General features: G+C 33.1%; 1 protein-coding gene across 24 annotated transcripts in view; it reads right to left on the bottom strand.

Annotated features, from left to right (window-relative positions):
* Window positions 1-13,421, bottom strand: part of BAZ2B (bromodomain adjacent to zinc finger domain 2B) — a 336,353-nt gene that overhangs the window by 128,599 nt on the left and 194,333 nt on the right. For 19 of the 24 annotated variants that reach the window (XM_061395981.1, XM_061396001.1, XM_061395906.1 and 16 more), the window contains one exon: window positions 4,275-4,463. The exons of the other annotated variants lie outside the window; for them this stretch is intronic. In XM_061395981.1, the coding sequence (XP_061251965.1) occupies window positions 4,275-4,463 (189 nt within the window). The remainder of the gene's footprint in view (window positions 1-4,274; window positions 4,464-13,421) is intronic. 24 annotated transcript variants of the gene reach the window in all.

Raw genomic sequence — 13,421 nt, 5'->3', positions numbered from 1 at the left:
AAAGCCAAACACCAAACAAGCAAAAATATTTGGATTAACTTTCTAGTTAATTTAACAGAGCTTTTTATATTTTATTACTGAAGAAAAATTTCAGGTTTTATCTTGGAACAGAATTGCTGAATTACACATAGTTCTGACCATCTTTCTAATTATAAGATAACTGATTATAAGTTATACATTCATCATTCTCCTTGTTAAGACAGTATCCAAGGTTCTTCACTTAGCAGCTTTTATGAATTCAAGTTTATGAAGAACAAAGGCAGTCTATAGGTTTTAAAATAAAATGGGAAAATTGAAATTAATATTAAAGAACTATTTAACTCTTTGATGACTTACATCATAATTTTTCTAAATTAGCAAAGAAAGAGTATTTAAGATTATTTTAATCTACTTTAAAACCTTAGAATGTAAGGCAACCATCTACAATCTATGTTAAGAATTTCCTTAAATTACATACAACAAAAATCTGGCTTTGATAAATCAAATGGTTTAAATAATAATACAAATACCTCTGTAATTCAGCATATCTTGAATACCTTTATGGAAGAAAACGTCTATACTCAAACAAAACAACAGAGATAGCAAAATCAATGTCTTTTTTTGGTTTTGGTTCAAAAAATGAAAAGTGCTTCAAAGATTTCCAAAAACAAGTTGCCATATTAAACTATAAAAGACTTACAATAAAGTTTTTTTCCTTAAAGTTAATTTTAAAAAGCCTGAATTTTATTTATACTTCCTCTTATAAATTACAGATAATAATGTCTTATCATTGAATGCAATTTAGCTATTCAAACAGTGGCTTTTAGTTAAAACTGTTAGAAAATGAGAGAAGCCAAATTTTATAGAATACATTATTTAGGGAAAGGTTAAGATTAAGAAGAAACCTGAAATAAATCAAAGGACAGTCTTATATTGCCTCATCTAAAATCTTGGAAAGAATACTTTCCAAATGGCTAACCAGCTAGATTACCAAGTCAATTACTACCTTTTAGGTTAATCTTCCAAGAGATACGGTACATTTTTCATAGACTTGATAATCACAAAAAATTAGAGGAAAAATCCCAATAATGGAGTATGGGAAAATTCAACATTGTCAATGTATTGTATTATTGTATTATATGATCTTGAGAGTTTTTCTAAGAACATCTCTTCATTAAAACAAGATGTAAAGTTATGTGCACCTTCATTATCTAAAGACAAAAGTCTAGCTTAAAAGAAAGTGAAACGTTCATGGTAACTGACATTCTAATGTCTAAAAATCAGTATAAGCTGAAAACTGCAAAAGCTATTCTACTGCACTGCAGGAAGTCGCTGCTAGTGAAATGACACCAATGTATATTCAGCAGTGCCTGAATGATGGGAACTGAACCAAGAATAACTATACAAAACTATCAATCATTTATCTACTGTTAAGATGAAAGAACTGTATTTAGATAGAAAGAAAAACTATGTTTTGGGGGCTTGTATCAGCACAGCCGGAATCTATTGCTATTTATAGGTTTGAAAACTTGGTTCTATTTAGCTGATAAAAAAGGAAATACCAGTTTCCTGAAATATTCATATTATTTAAAATAGAGTCTATAATTAAAGCAATATAGTTGAAGGTTCAGACTTTGTAAACAACCAACAAATCGGTAAGGTAATCAAAGTATAATAAGACTCAAATATTTTAAACATAATCAAACTCAGAAAAAAAACATAAAAATGTACTTTAGAATATCAATGGTAAATAAGCACACAACAGAGATTAGAAAAAAAACACAACTGGAAAACATACATGTTATAAATTCAAGTAAATAAGATCAAATAAAAAGATGAAAATGGTAGCACTTCTGAAAACAAGCTTCACAAATGTCTAATATTTCATGGGAAATAACAGAATTTTTGTTAAGTATGAATTATTTCTTTGTCAAATTAAGAAAAAAACAACTTAGTCACAAACCACCTTGTTGATAAATGAAATTTACAAAATAAGTATTATATAAACCAGAACATGAGGAATTTCTAAATGTATTCAAAGGCAGTAACTGCATGGTAAAAACATTAATCATATTCCATTGAAAGAGTTTATTATTTCAGAGGATATACTGAAACACAATTTGAACCCAGAAGACAACAGAATTTAAAAATCTCCTTGAGTTGATACAGCCAAATACTTCACAAAAATTCATAGTAATATAATATAAAAATATAATGACTAAAATTATAAATATTTTAAAATAACTTCCCATGAAATATTATTTCAATATAAAATGGAAGTAATTTTATTATACTAATATACATTAAGTAATTTTCATGTTGATTTAATCACCTGAAATGCAGACTAGAAGTGTGTAATATTTTAAAATTAACTATTCCTCATTTAAAATTCCTAGTAATTTCTTCTTTTTGTGTTTTTATTTAGTAGGTGATTTGAAAATTTTGGCCTTTTGGTTACCCTTCTAAATAAAACCAATTATAGACAACTTAAGTTATATAAAATGTACAACTTAAACAAATGAGTCCTCTAAAACAAAGCATATTCTCTTGGCAAAAAAGCATGCTTATACAGCCATACTGTTATTTGCCACTAAAGACTCTGTCTTATAATTTTCTATTTATCCATCTTCTAAAAACTATAAGAAACATAACATAGACAATGTTAGTGTACTCCTAAATGCTTAGCCTAGTGCACAGAACATAGTTAGATGCTCAAAGAAGTCTGTACAATAAATGGATGAATGAATAGCTTATATGAATAGCTTATATAGATTAGGGAAGTTATTGCATTTTTTCCATACAGTGGAAATACCAACATTATTGAAGCTGAGATGAGTAATTCTTTACAACTGTTAACCATGTTTCAGTACAGAAGATAATTGATTTAATAATTCAATAATTACATTGTGGTTTAGAAATGCTCAAAAGCAATTAATACTACATATATATCAAACTATATCAAATATAAGAAATTGTGTTAAAACAATTTTTAAAATTTAAGATACTAGCAACTATATTACTATTACCTATTTTAATTTTTTATTCAGCAACCTATATTTCAGCAAATATCTACTGATTACTCATCTTGCTAAGCAACCATGCTCAGAACTGCCTAAAATAAATTCCTATTAGTATTTTTAAAGCAAATGTCAAGACTTTGTTTGACTTTTACCTTTCTAGACACATTGTTCCTTCTCACCATCCCTTTTCTGAATTAAAGAAATAATATGACTCAAAAAATGAGTCATATTAAATATATATTTAACCATCTTTCCATCAAACAAGATACTTGATTAGTTTTAAAGAAACTCTTAACAAGAGAAAGAATCATGATGGCTACCAATTATGTACTAATTATGTATGCTGAACACTGCATTCAGCACTGGACATGGATTATCTCTCTTAATCTTCACAAGAACCCTAAGAGGTAGATACTATTATTGTTATTATCATCCTCATTATTCACGTGAGAAACCTGAGGCTGAGAGGTCAGATTACTTGTTCAATCAAGGTCACACAGCTGAAAGCTAACAGGCCTGATTTAAATTCAGACCTACTTGTCTCTGAATTATGCTCTAATAGTAACACTAAATCATGTATCCTTAACTAAAATTTATTAAGATAAAATTAATCACTGGAAACATATTAAAGCTTAGACTTTCAAAATAATATAACGAGAAATGATAGCATGTTTGTCTAAGTTAAGCTTTAATTGGTGTCTTACTGGACTCCTGAATCCTCATAATCTGGGATAATTCTGGTCTCCCTCCCATGTAAGTGGTGCAAATCTATGGTTGTTTAAGTAAAACATGAAAAAAAATAGAAATTTAAGAGCCAAGCTCATCTTACTTACAAACGCAGAGAAATGAGAACTCAAAATAAAAGTGTATTTATTCATTATAGGAACTGGACTTTAGTTTTTCACTGAAAGTTAAATAATTTTTTTAAAAACCAAGTAAAACTGAGAAAAATTAATCAAATTTTATACTTCTAAAACACATACTTTTCTACTTCAATAAAAAGCATGATAAAAACTTGGCTTAATTATTCACTTTTGCAACAGATGCCTTTTGTTTCAGCTTAGCATTTGAATAACTAATTACACTGCCCCACAGCACACACAGTGTGTTTTATTATTTTGCACATGGTAAAAAGGACTGAGCTAATTCTTGCACGTGAGCTTTAATATATCAGGCATAAGACTATTCTTTTTGTTCAGTTTAATAAACAATTACTGCTTGCACATTTTCAAGCTTTCTTCCTTTCCTTGAACACTGTTTGTAATAGATGTTTACCTGGAAAAGACGCTAGTTGGGGATGGGCGGCTAAGGCTGTGGGTGTACCAAGTGTCCCCAAACCACCAAATTCTGAATGCCCTGAGCTGGCTGAATGTAGACCAAAGACTGGGTGGCTGACCATTGGGAAGGCACTCGACACTGTGGACAGGTTAAACGGTTGATCCCCAGCTGCTCTGAATAAATGTCCTGGGAGGGAAAAAAACACACTTAAAGTTGTATTATAAAAACATGAGATTTATCTGATTTCAGCATTCATAGTGTGTTAAAATTTATAGTTTATCTATTAAATTTCTATTATACCTTTTTTCTTTTGCATTTCTGTTCTTCAAACCCTACAGAATAAGATGTTTCTAGAAACATGAATATTCTCTAAAAATAAGTCAAATGAATGACATAACTTTATAATTTTGAGATTGAGAATGATGCTTTAAGTAAGTAATTTTCATGAATTATATAGTTTTACCTGCAAAAGTGAGGCAAACTTTCTGCTAATACATGTACGTTAATATTTTATCAGGAATTTTTACTCATAAGAAGGAAGATTAAAAAACATCCTATTAATACAAAGTCGAAAATTAATCAAATAAATCTAGAATCTGTCACAAAGTCATTACTCAAATTGTCATACTCTAGACAAAGAGTTCCTAGTTTCCATGTACTAGAATTGAAGCTATAGTTTCTATCCAACATCTTTAGGTGAGGAGGGCTGATGCCAAAAAGGATTATATTTCTAGCCTGATAAAGCAATACATCCAAGAGCATAAGTATTTAATAAATAAACCTACTAATTTGTTTCTAAACGCATTCGAAGCTAGTGATCAATATAAAAAATCATTTTTAAACATTGTGACAGTAAGTTCATACTCAATTCAAATGTGACTTTTTTCAATCTCTACATTTACTCTAAAGAGAATGTAGTACTAAGTGTCATAACCCAAAGTTGCAGTGTTAAACAATCAAAAACACAATGAATTTTTCATTCTTTGTACGGATTTGGCAGAAGATTTGTTAATACTTGGAAATCTTCTTTTAACTTCCAGGAAATAATTAAGTTTCCTGATTTGACAGTATGAAAGCAGAATATAAAAACTCACACTCTAGGCTACCATAATTTACTGTGTGAAACTATTGTGCTCTGTGTTAAAAAAAAAAATAAGGCTTCCTTATAATCCTGTTTACACCAGACCTGGCTACGCACTGCAATATAGTTTGAATAAAATATGTTTGAAGTAAATTTAAAAAATGCAACTTAAAAATAAGTATAGTTTTCATTATCATTTAGTTATCAACAAAATCTCTCCTCTTTGCTTTTTTATTCTCTGAAAACTAAGAGGAAGTCATCAAAGAGATCAGAGTGTACTCTCATTGACTGATATAAGCCCTAAATTCCTCATTGAAATAACACTGTATTTTCACTGAAGTAGTAAGATTTAAATAGATGATTACATCAAGTATATCTTACATCAATCAGCCTTCAAGGTAAAAAGTTCTGATGAAGGCTGAGGTCCCACTACTAGAAAGCAGTTAGTAGATCTTATAGGGAAGATACTCAAGAGTCTCTACAAGTAAAGCCCACAAATAAAACTGTGAGGGAGGAGGGCAGGGAAGGACACAAAATTGGATAATATTTTCTTAGTCAGCCAATCTTAGTTTCTGTTTATCAAAGCCTAAACAGAAAATCTGTGAATTTGGTACTTTTTATCTAATCAGAATTCTAGACTGCAATTAGCACTAAAATTAAGTCAAAACAAAACAGAGTTTGCTACTAGAAACAAGGGAAATTACTCAAGTATCACTATTTTTAAGAGTATTGCTATGGTATCACAAAGATTATGTAAATTTTGAGTGGGGTGGCGTGGGTGGGCAATAGAATTCTCAAAGACCCAGCTAATTTCTCTAAAAAAATGAGCCTATATATAACATTAAGAACCATTATTTATTTTCACATGTGATTGCCTATAAAATTCCCAATTCTCAGTAATCAATTCAGCTTCTGAAATCACATGTCCTTAATCAACTGCTTATTTATAAGCATACTGTGGTCAGTTTCATTCTCCTCTATATTAGTTTTCTTGATAAACAAAATAAACTGAACATTCAGTTTGTAGATTTTAGAATCATTTTAACTTATATTTTACAAAATAATAATTCTTAAATTGTATTTGTCAATTGTATATATCTATTAATAGCAGTGATTTAATACAAAAAGTTTTGTGAGGTAAACTCAAAACTATACAATATATTATAAAAACTCAGAACAGATTGAAATTATAAAGGATCAGAAACAGATAGAAATATTTCTACAACAGAAGTTAATTGTTAGCAGGCATTCTTAGATGGATAGTCAGAACATTTTCTTACTGTGAAGAAATAAATGAGCAAGGTTTACCTTGGCGTCTCATGAACCAAAAACATGAGTAATATCTAAATGCAGTTGTCACTCTTCAGCAATAATTAAGAATCAATTTTACACAATTTGATAATAAAAAGGTTCTTTTTTAAAAAATGTATTTAGTTTTTAATTGAATGTTAACTGCTTTACAGAATTGTGCTGGTTTCTGTCAAACATCAACATGAATCATTCTTTTTCTAACTCTAAAAAGTGTGATAGCTAGAAAGAGCTGAATGTAAGATTTCAACAAAATACATGCTGTATTTACTCACTGTAGATTCAAATGGGAAAAAAAGTAGTTTGTACACAGAGTTATATCTATGCTTGACAAAATTACGAAGAGGCTACCTTACTCTATTTTCTTATTCCTTTTTAGAAAACTCCTGGTGAACATAATTGAAGCATAGAAAGTACTCACGTGACAATGGAATCTATAGGACCTATTTATTCCTTGTTGATAAGAAAAGGTTCACTTTTGTATATAGTGAAGATCAGGCCCACATTATACTGATTATAGTGATACTATGCATTATTAAGAATACATATCAAAGATTTTCTTTGCTATACATGGATAAAGTTATACCACTGAAAGGAAATAATTTACACTACATTTAATAATCTTTACTAAATTTTGCCTATATAGCAATATAGAAGTCAGTGATAAGAAAAAGTATATCTTTCTCATTAAATGGCTTTGCAATTCTATATATATTAATAATTTAAATACTATTTTTCCACACTTTTTATAAAAACAGCTACTAATTCCATGTAAAAACCTTTCAGAATTATTCTGATCTTTATTCAAAAGTTTCTAGTAATTCAGACATTTCATGAACATATTTAATTTCATATTAAGTACAGGTGCTATGCTTAGTACTTAGCATACAGGATAAATAAGACATAATCCCGAGCCTTAATGAACTCAATGATTTGAACATAATTTAGGTAGTGTAAGACTCTGGGCTCCAAAATCACTGCAGATGGTGACTGCATCCATGAAATTAAAAGACGCTTACTCCTTGGAAGAAAAGTTATGACCAACCTAGATAGCATATTCAAAAGCAGAGACATTACTTTGCCAACAAAGTTCCGTCTAGTCAAGGCTATGGTTTTTACAGTGGTCATGTCTGGATGTGAGAGTTGGACTGTGAAGAAAGCTGAGCACTTAAGAATTGATGTTTTTGAACTGTGGTGTTGGAGAAGATGCTTGAGAGTCCCTTAGACTGCAAGGAGATCCAACCAGTCCATCCTAAAGGAGATCAGTCCTGTTCACTGGAAGGACTGATGCTAAAGCTGAAACTCCAATACTTTGGCCACCTCATGCAAAGAGTTGACTCATCGGAAAAGACCCTGATGCTGGGAGGGACTGGGGGCAGGAGGAGAAGGGGACGACAGAGGATGAGATGGCTGGATGGCATCACCCACTCAATGGACATGGGTTTGGGTGAACTCCGGGAGTTGGTGATGGACAGGGAGGCCTGGAGTGCTGCAATTCATGGGGTCTCAAAGAGTCGGACACGACTGAGTGACTGAACTAAACTGAACTGAAGACTTTTTCACACCACAATGTATTAAACAAGTTAGTTAACATTATAATATTATGAACTGGTATTGTCACATACAGAAATCAGTAACAGATCCCAAATACCTAAAACAATGTCTTGTACAGACTAGATATATAATAGGTATCTGCTGAATGAATCGATTTATTACTCATTAATAACAGAAGGTGCACATGCATGGGACTAATTCCAAAGACTACGAAATTGTTTTGAATTTTCATTTAAACTTTCAAGGATCCTTCTTACTAGTTTCCTTTTGTCTTACACTTAGGCAACCTCAAGTCCTAACTTTTAAAAATTACCATTTGGCCTTTTATTTCTCCTTGATTTCATTTAGGCCACATGCTGGATTCTATCACACAAAACGCTACCACTCCAAGATCTTAAACTCTTACATTTTACTAACCATGGTTTCCGCATTTCCATTTCCATATTTCTCAGCATGCCTTTTGGTCGCCCTCAGTCTTCTACCACTTGACCCCATCTGTCTCCTTCCCTCTCAATTCCATCTCACCATCACTCCTCATTAACCTTGAAAGAAAATTCGTATACTTGTCTGTCTACTTCCTCCTCAGTTCTCAGAATCTTTAATACCTTGCAAAGTCTAAGTCTCCCTTCCATTTTGTCTGTAAAGGACCTTAAGTTTTCCTAACCACTAGATTTCAATAATCTCTGCTCTTCTCATTCTTAACCTGACTCTATAAATCTGGCATATGATTGCCTCTTCCTTATTAAAATCCATTTTCACCCTTAAGATCCAGGTCATGGAACTATTTTCATATTCTTATTAACTATATTTTTCAATAGTACTACTGTGTGCCTTATTGGATTTTCTTTTGTAAATATAAGTAAGATTCCTTAAGATTTTTGTCCAATTATCTCCTTCTTCCACTTTTATGCTTTCTTCCTCAGTCATTTCACGTACTTCCACTGTTTTAACTATCACTTCTATGCACATGAATTCTAAACTAGGATTTTAGACCTTGAGCAAAAACTGGATCTTGATCATCTCAATAATCTGCAATACTTGGCATAATATGAAATACAAGTACTTAATAAATGTTTTCCATTATTATATTTTTGGACACATTATTTATATAGACCCCCCATGCTTATATAACATGCGCTTTGACTTCTTTTGCCTTTTATAATCTTAACTATCCTTTCATAATAATTTCAAGAAAATGTACTCCAAGAAGTATCCCTGAATCTCCCAGATAGATACGTTTTGGACGCTCTTTGAACAGTCATGATTATTCACAATCTTTTATCAGACCATCGCTTGGGTATAAGGTTATAAAGAAATGAGCCATTTCTTAATCATTTTTACTCTCTACAAAACACTGCAGAAAACAAACTGCTAACAGTTTCAGGGACAACACTTTATAATACTTGCTGTGGATAACTCTAAAAACGGTAGTTTTCAATTTTCTGTTTCTCTCTTCCTTTAAAAAGCTAGAATAACCAGGAGTCATTCTTTAAGTGATAAAAATATACCTCAGTTTTCCCCTCTGTTTCAATTATAAAAAGCATTCACAATGTTATTAAAAGCTCTTTGGGTACTTAGAAGCTGATTTAATAACATCTATGAGCGCCGAATTCTTCAAGCCAGGCTTCAGCAATACGTGAACCATGAACTTTCAGATGTTTAAGCTGGTTTTAGAAAAGGCAGAGAAACCAGAGATCAAATTGCCAACATCCGCTGGATCATCGAAAAAGCAAGAGAGTTCCAGAAAAACATCTATTTCTGCTTTATTGACCATGCCAAAGCCTTTTGACTGTGTGCATCACAAGAAACTGTGGAAAATTCTGAAAGAGATGGGAATACCAGACCACCTGACCTGCCTCTTGAGAAATCTGTATGCAGGTCAGGAAGCAACAGTTAGAACTGGACATGGAACAACAGACTGGTTCCAAACAGGAAAAGGAGTACATCAAGGCTGTATATTGTCACCCTGCTTATTCAACTTATATGCAGAGAACATCATGAGAAACGCTGGGCTGGAAGAAGCACAAGCTGGAATCAAGACTGCCGGGAGACATATCAATAACCTTAGCTATGCAGATGATACCACCCTTATGGCAGAAAGTGAAGAGGAACTATAAAGCCTCTTGATGAAAGTGAAAGTGGAGAGTGAAAAAGTTGGCTTAAAGCTCAACACTCAGAAAACGAAGATCATGGCATCCGGTCCCATCACTTCATGGGAAATAGATGGGGAAACAGTGGAAACAGTGTCAGACTTTATTTTGGGGGGCTCAAAAATCACTGCAGATGGTGACTGCAGCCATGAAATTAAAAGACGCTTACTCCTTGGAAGAAAAGTTATGACCAACCTAGATAGCATATTCAAAAGCAGAGACATTACTTTGCCAACAAAGTTCCGTCTAGTCAAGGCTATGGTTTTTCCAGTGGTCATGTATGGATGTGAAAGTAGGACTGTGAAGAAAGGTGAACGCCTAAGAATTGATGCTTTTGAACTGTGGTGTTGGAGAAGACACTTGAAAGTCCCTTGGACTGCAAGGAGATCCAACCAGTCCATTCTGAAGGAAATCAGCCCTGAGATTTCTTTGGAGGGAATGATACTGAAGCTGAAAGTCCAGTACCTTGGCCACCTCATGTGAAGAGTTGACTCATTGGAAAAGACTCTGATGCTGGGAGGGATTGGGGGCAGGAGGAGAAGGGGACGACAGAGGATGAGATGGCTGGATGGCATCACTGACTCGATGGATTTGAGTCTCAGTGAACTCCAGGAGTTGGTGATGGACAGGGAGGCCTGGCGTGCTGCGATTCATGGGGTCGCAAAGAGTCAGACAGGATTGAGCGTCTGAACTGATGAGCGCCAAAGAATTGATGCTTTTGAACTGTGGTGTTGGAGAAGACTCTTGAGAGTCCCTTGGACTGCAAGGAGATCCAACCAGTCCATTCTGAAGGAGATCAGCCCTGGGATTGCTTTGGAAGGAATGATGTTAAAGCTGAAACTCCAGTACTTTGGCCACCTCATGTGAAGAGTTGACTCATTGGAAAAGACTCTGATGCTGGGAGGGATTGGGGGCAGGAGGAGAAGGGGACGACAGAGGATGAGATGGCTGGATGGCATCACTGACTCGATGGATTTGAGTCTCAGTGAACTCCGGGAGTTGGTGATGGACAGGGAGGCCTGGCGTGCTGCGATTCATGGGCTTGCAAAGAGTCGGATGGGACTGAGCGACTGAACTGAACTGAACTGAACTGAAGGATGCTGTGGCTTTAATCTTCTTATACAGCTGGGGGTGCTGTTTAGATTACACCCTTGGTTTCACTCACAGGTTTCATAACTCAGTTGGTAAAGTAGCTGCCTGCAATGCAGGAGACCCCTGTTCAGTTCCTGGGTGGGGAAGATCTTCTGGAGAAGGGATAGCCTATCCACTCCAGTATTCTTGGGCTTCCCTTGTGGTTCAGCTGATAAAGAATATGCTGACACTGTGGAAGACCTGGGTTCTATCCCTTGGTTGGGAAGATCCTCTGGAGAAGGGAAAGCCTATCCACTCCAGTGTCCTGCCTGGAGAATTCCATGGACTGTATAGTCTATGGGGTCACAAAGATTCTGATGATTTTCACTTTCACTTTTTCATTGTCAGGACAATGTCCTTAACCTTCTCCAAACCCTCTTGAAACATCATGCGACTGACTGTTCACAAGATTTCTAATCATAGACTGGAGAAGGCTAAGTGAACTCTGCAACTACATTTTTTAAAAAGCATATTCTGTAGTAATAAAAAAAAAACAGAGCATCTTCCTATAGGAAAGAAAATTCAACACAAGTCAAACTGACTCTATTAAGTTTAAGAGTGCAAAATAAAATTATTTGAATATTAGAATGCTTTACTTTTGGAGAAGTGATTTTTCAATATTAATAAACCTATAATCAGAAGATCTTCTGAAATAAAAACCTGGCATGATTAACTCTCAAATTTTGCTCAGAAAGCACAACTGAAAACTGATAAATGACATCATAAAATGAAAATAGTTTTAGAAGACCATAATTATTCTTTTTTACAGATATTAACATTCAAGCATAGTTTCAATATTATGAATGCAACTTTTTTTGGTTTCCATTTTAACTGATAAGTAAAAATGTAAGCTTACTGCATAATGAGAATACATCTCTAATGCCTAAATTATTTACATTATAATAAACTGACTAATTTTTAGCACAGCTTTACAGATTTTACTAGCCAATCTATCTATAAGTGATTAAAGCAGTTACAGAAATGCCAGTGTCTCAGGAACAGTGCATGTTAACTCCGAGTGCCTTTATTAATATCAAATGAACTTTCATAACAATATAATAAGGCCTTTTCCTCCCACAGGAACAAAATTACATAAATACCATACTAATGTCTTGAACCTATACTATGAGTGGACAAAATCTCCTACCAATCAGGAAATGTCTAGATAACAAATTAAAACAAAATGATTATAAGGAATAAGTATGCTTAAAGCATCTAATCTTTCTTTGTAAAAATCAAGGAGACCATTTATTATGATAGAATTCCACATATGCTGCTTTTTGTGTGCTACAAATGTCTTTGTTATTGCTACACAAACTTGTTGCAACATCTATTCTCTTATCTCTAGTTCTTTAAACTGTTAGCACATTTTACAGCATTGCTAAATCAGTGTCTAGTATGCAACCTTCAAAATATGTTTAATTGTCAAAAATGGTAGCACAAATAAAGGTTACAAGAGTAATTAAACACTAGTAATAACTGAATTCAATAAAGTGAAATTATTGTAAATTAAAGAAATGTTCAAATTATTTGCCCATATATTAAAATTACTAAACATATTAATGCTTAAATATTCTGAAACTCACAATGTACAAATTCTGCTAACCTGAACTTTGATTAAAGAACAAATAGAAAGAATTTTATAGTTAATGGTAACAAGATATTCCCCCACCAATAACTTTCATTTTATTCCTTTATTCTTACAACTTTTTCAGTAGTTAACCTTTATATTTTAACATTTAAAAAGCATGGTATGGAAGTAAAGTCTTTCTTTTTATTTTTAAATATGTGTTTTGAGATTGTTTTAGACTCACAAGAGTTGTATAAAATAGTACAGGGTGCCAACCTCCCCTTATGTTAACATTTTATATGATAAAAACTAGTTTTCAAAGCCAAGAAATTAACCCTGATTAATTAATT

Source organism: Bos javanicus, chromosome 2, assembly GCF_032452875.1.
Source record: "Bos javanicus breed banteng chromosome 2, ARS-OSU_banteng_1.0, whole genome shotgun sequence".
Lineage (NCBI taxonomy): Eukaryota > Metazoa > Chordata > Mammalia > Artiodactyla > Bovidae > Bos > Bos javanicus.
Note: the sequence above shows the minus strand (reverse complement) of the source record. Positions and strands in the feature narration are given on the sequence as shown.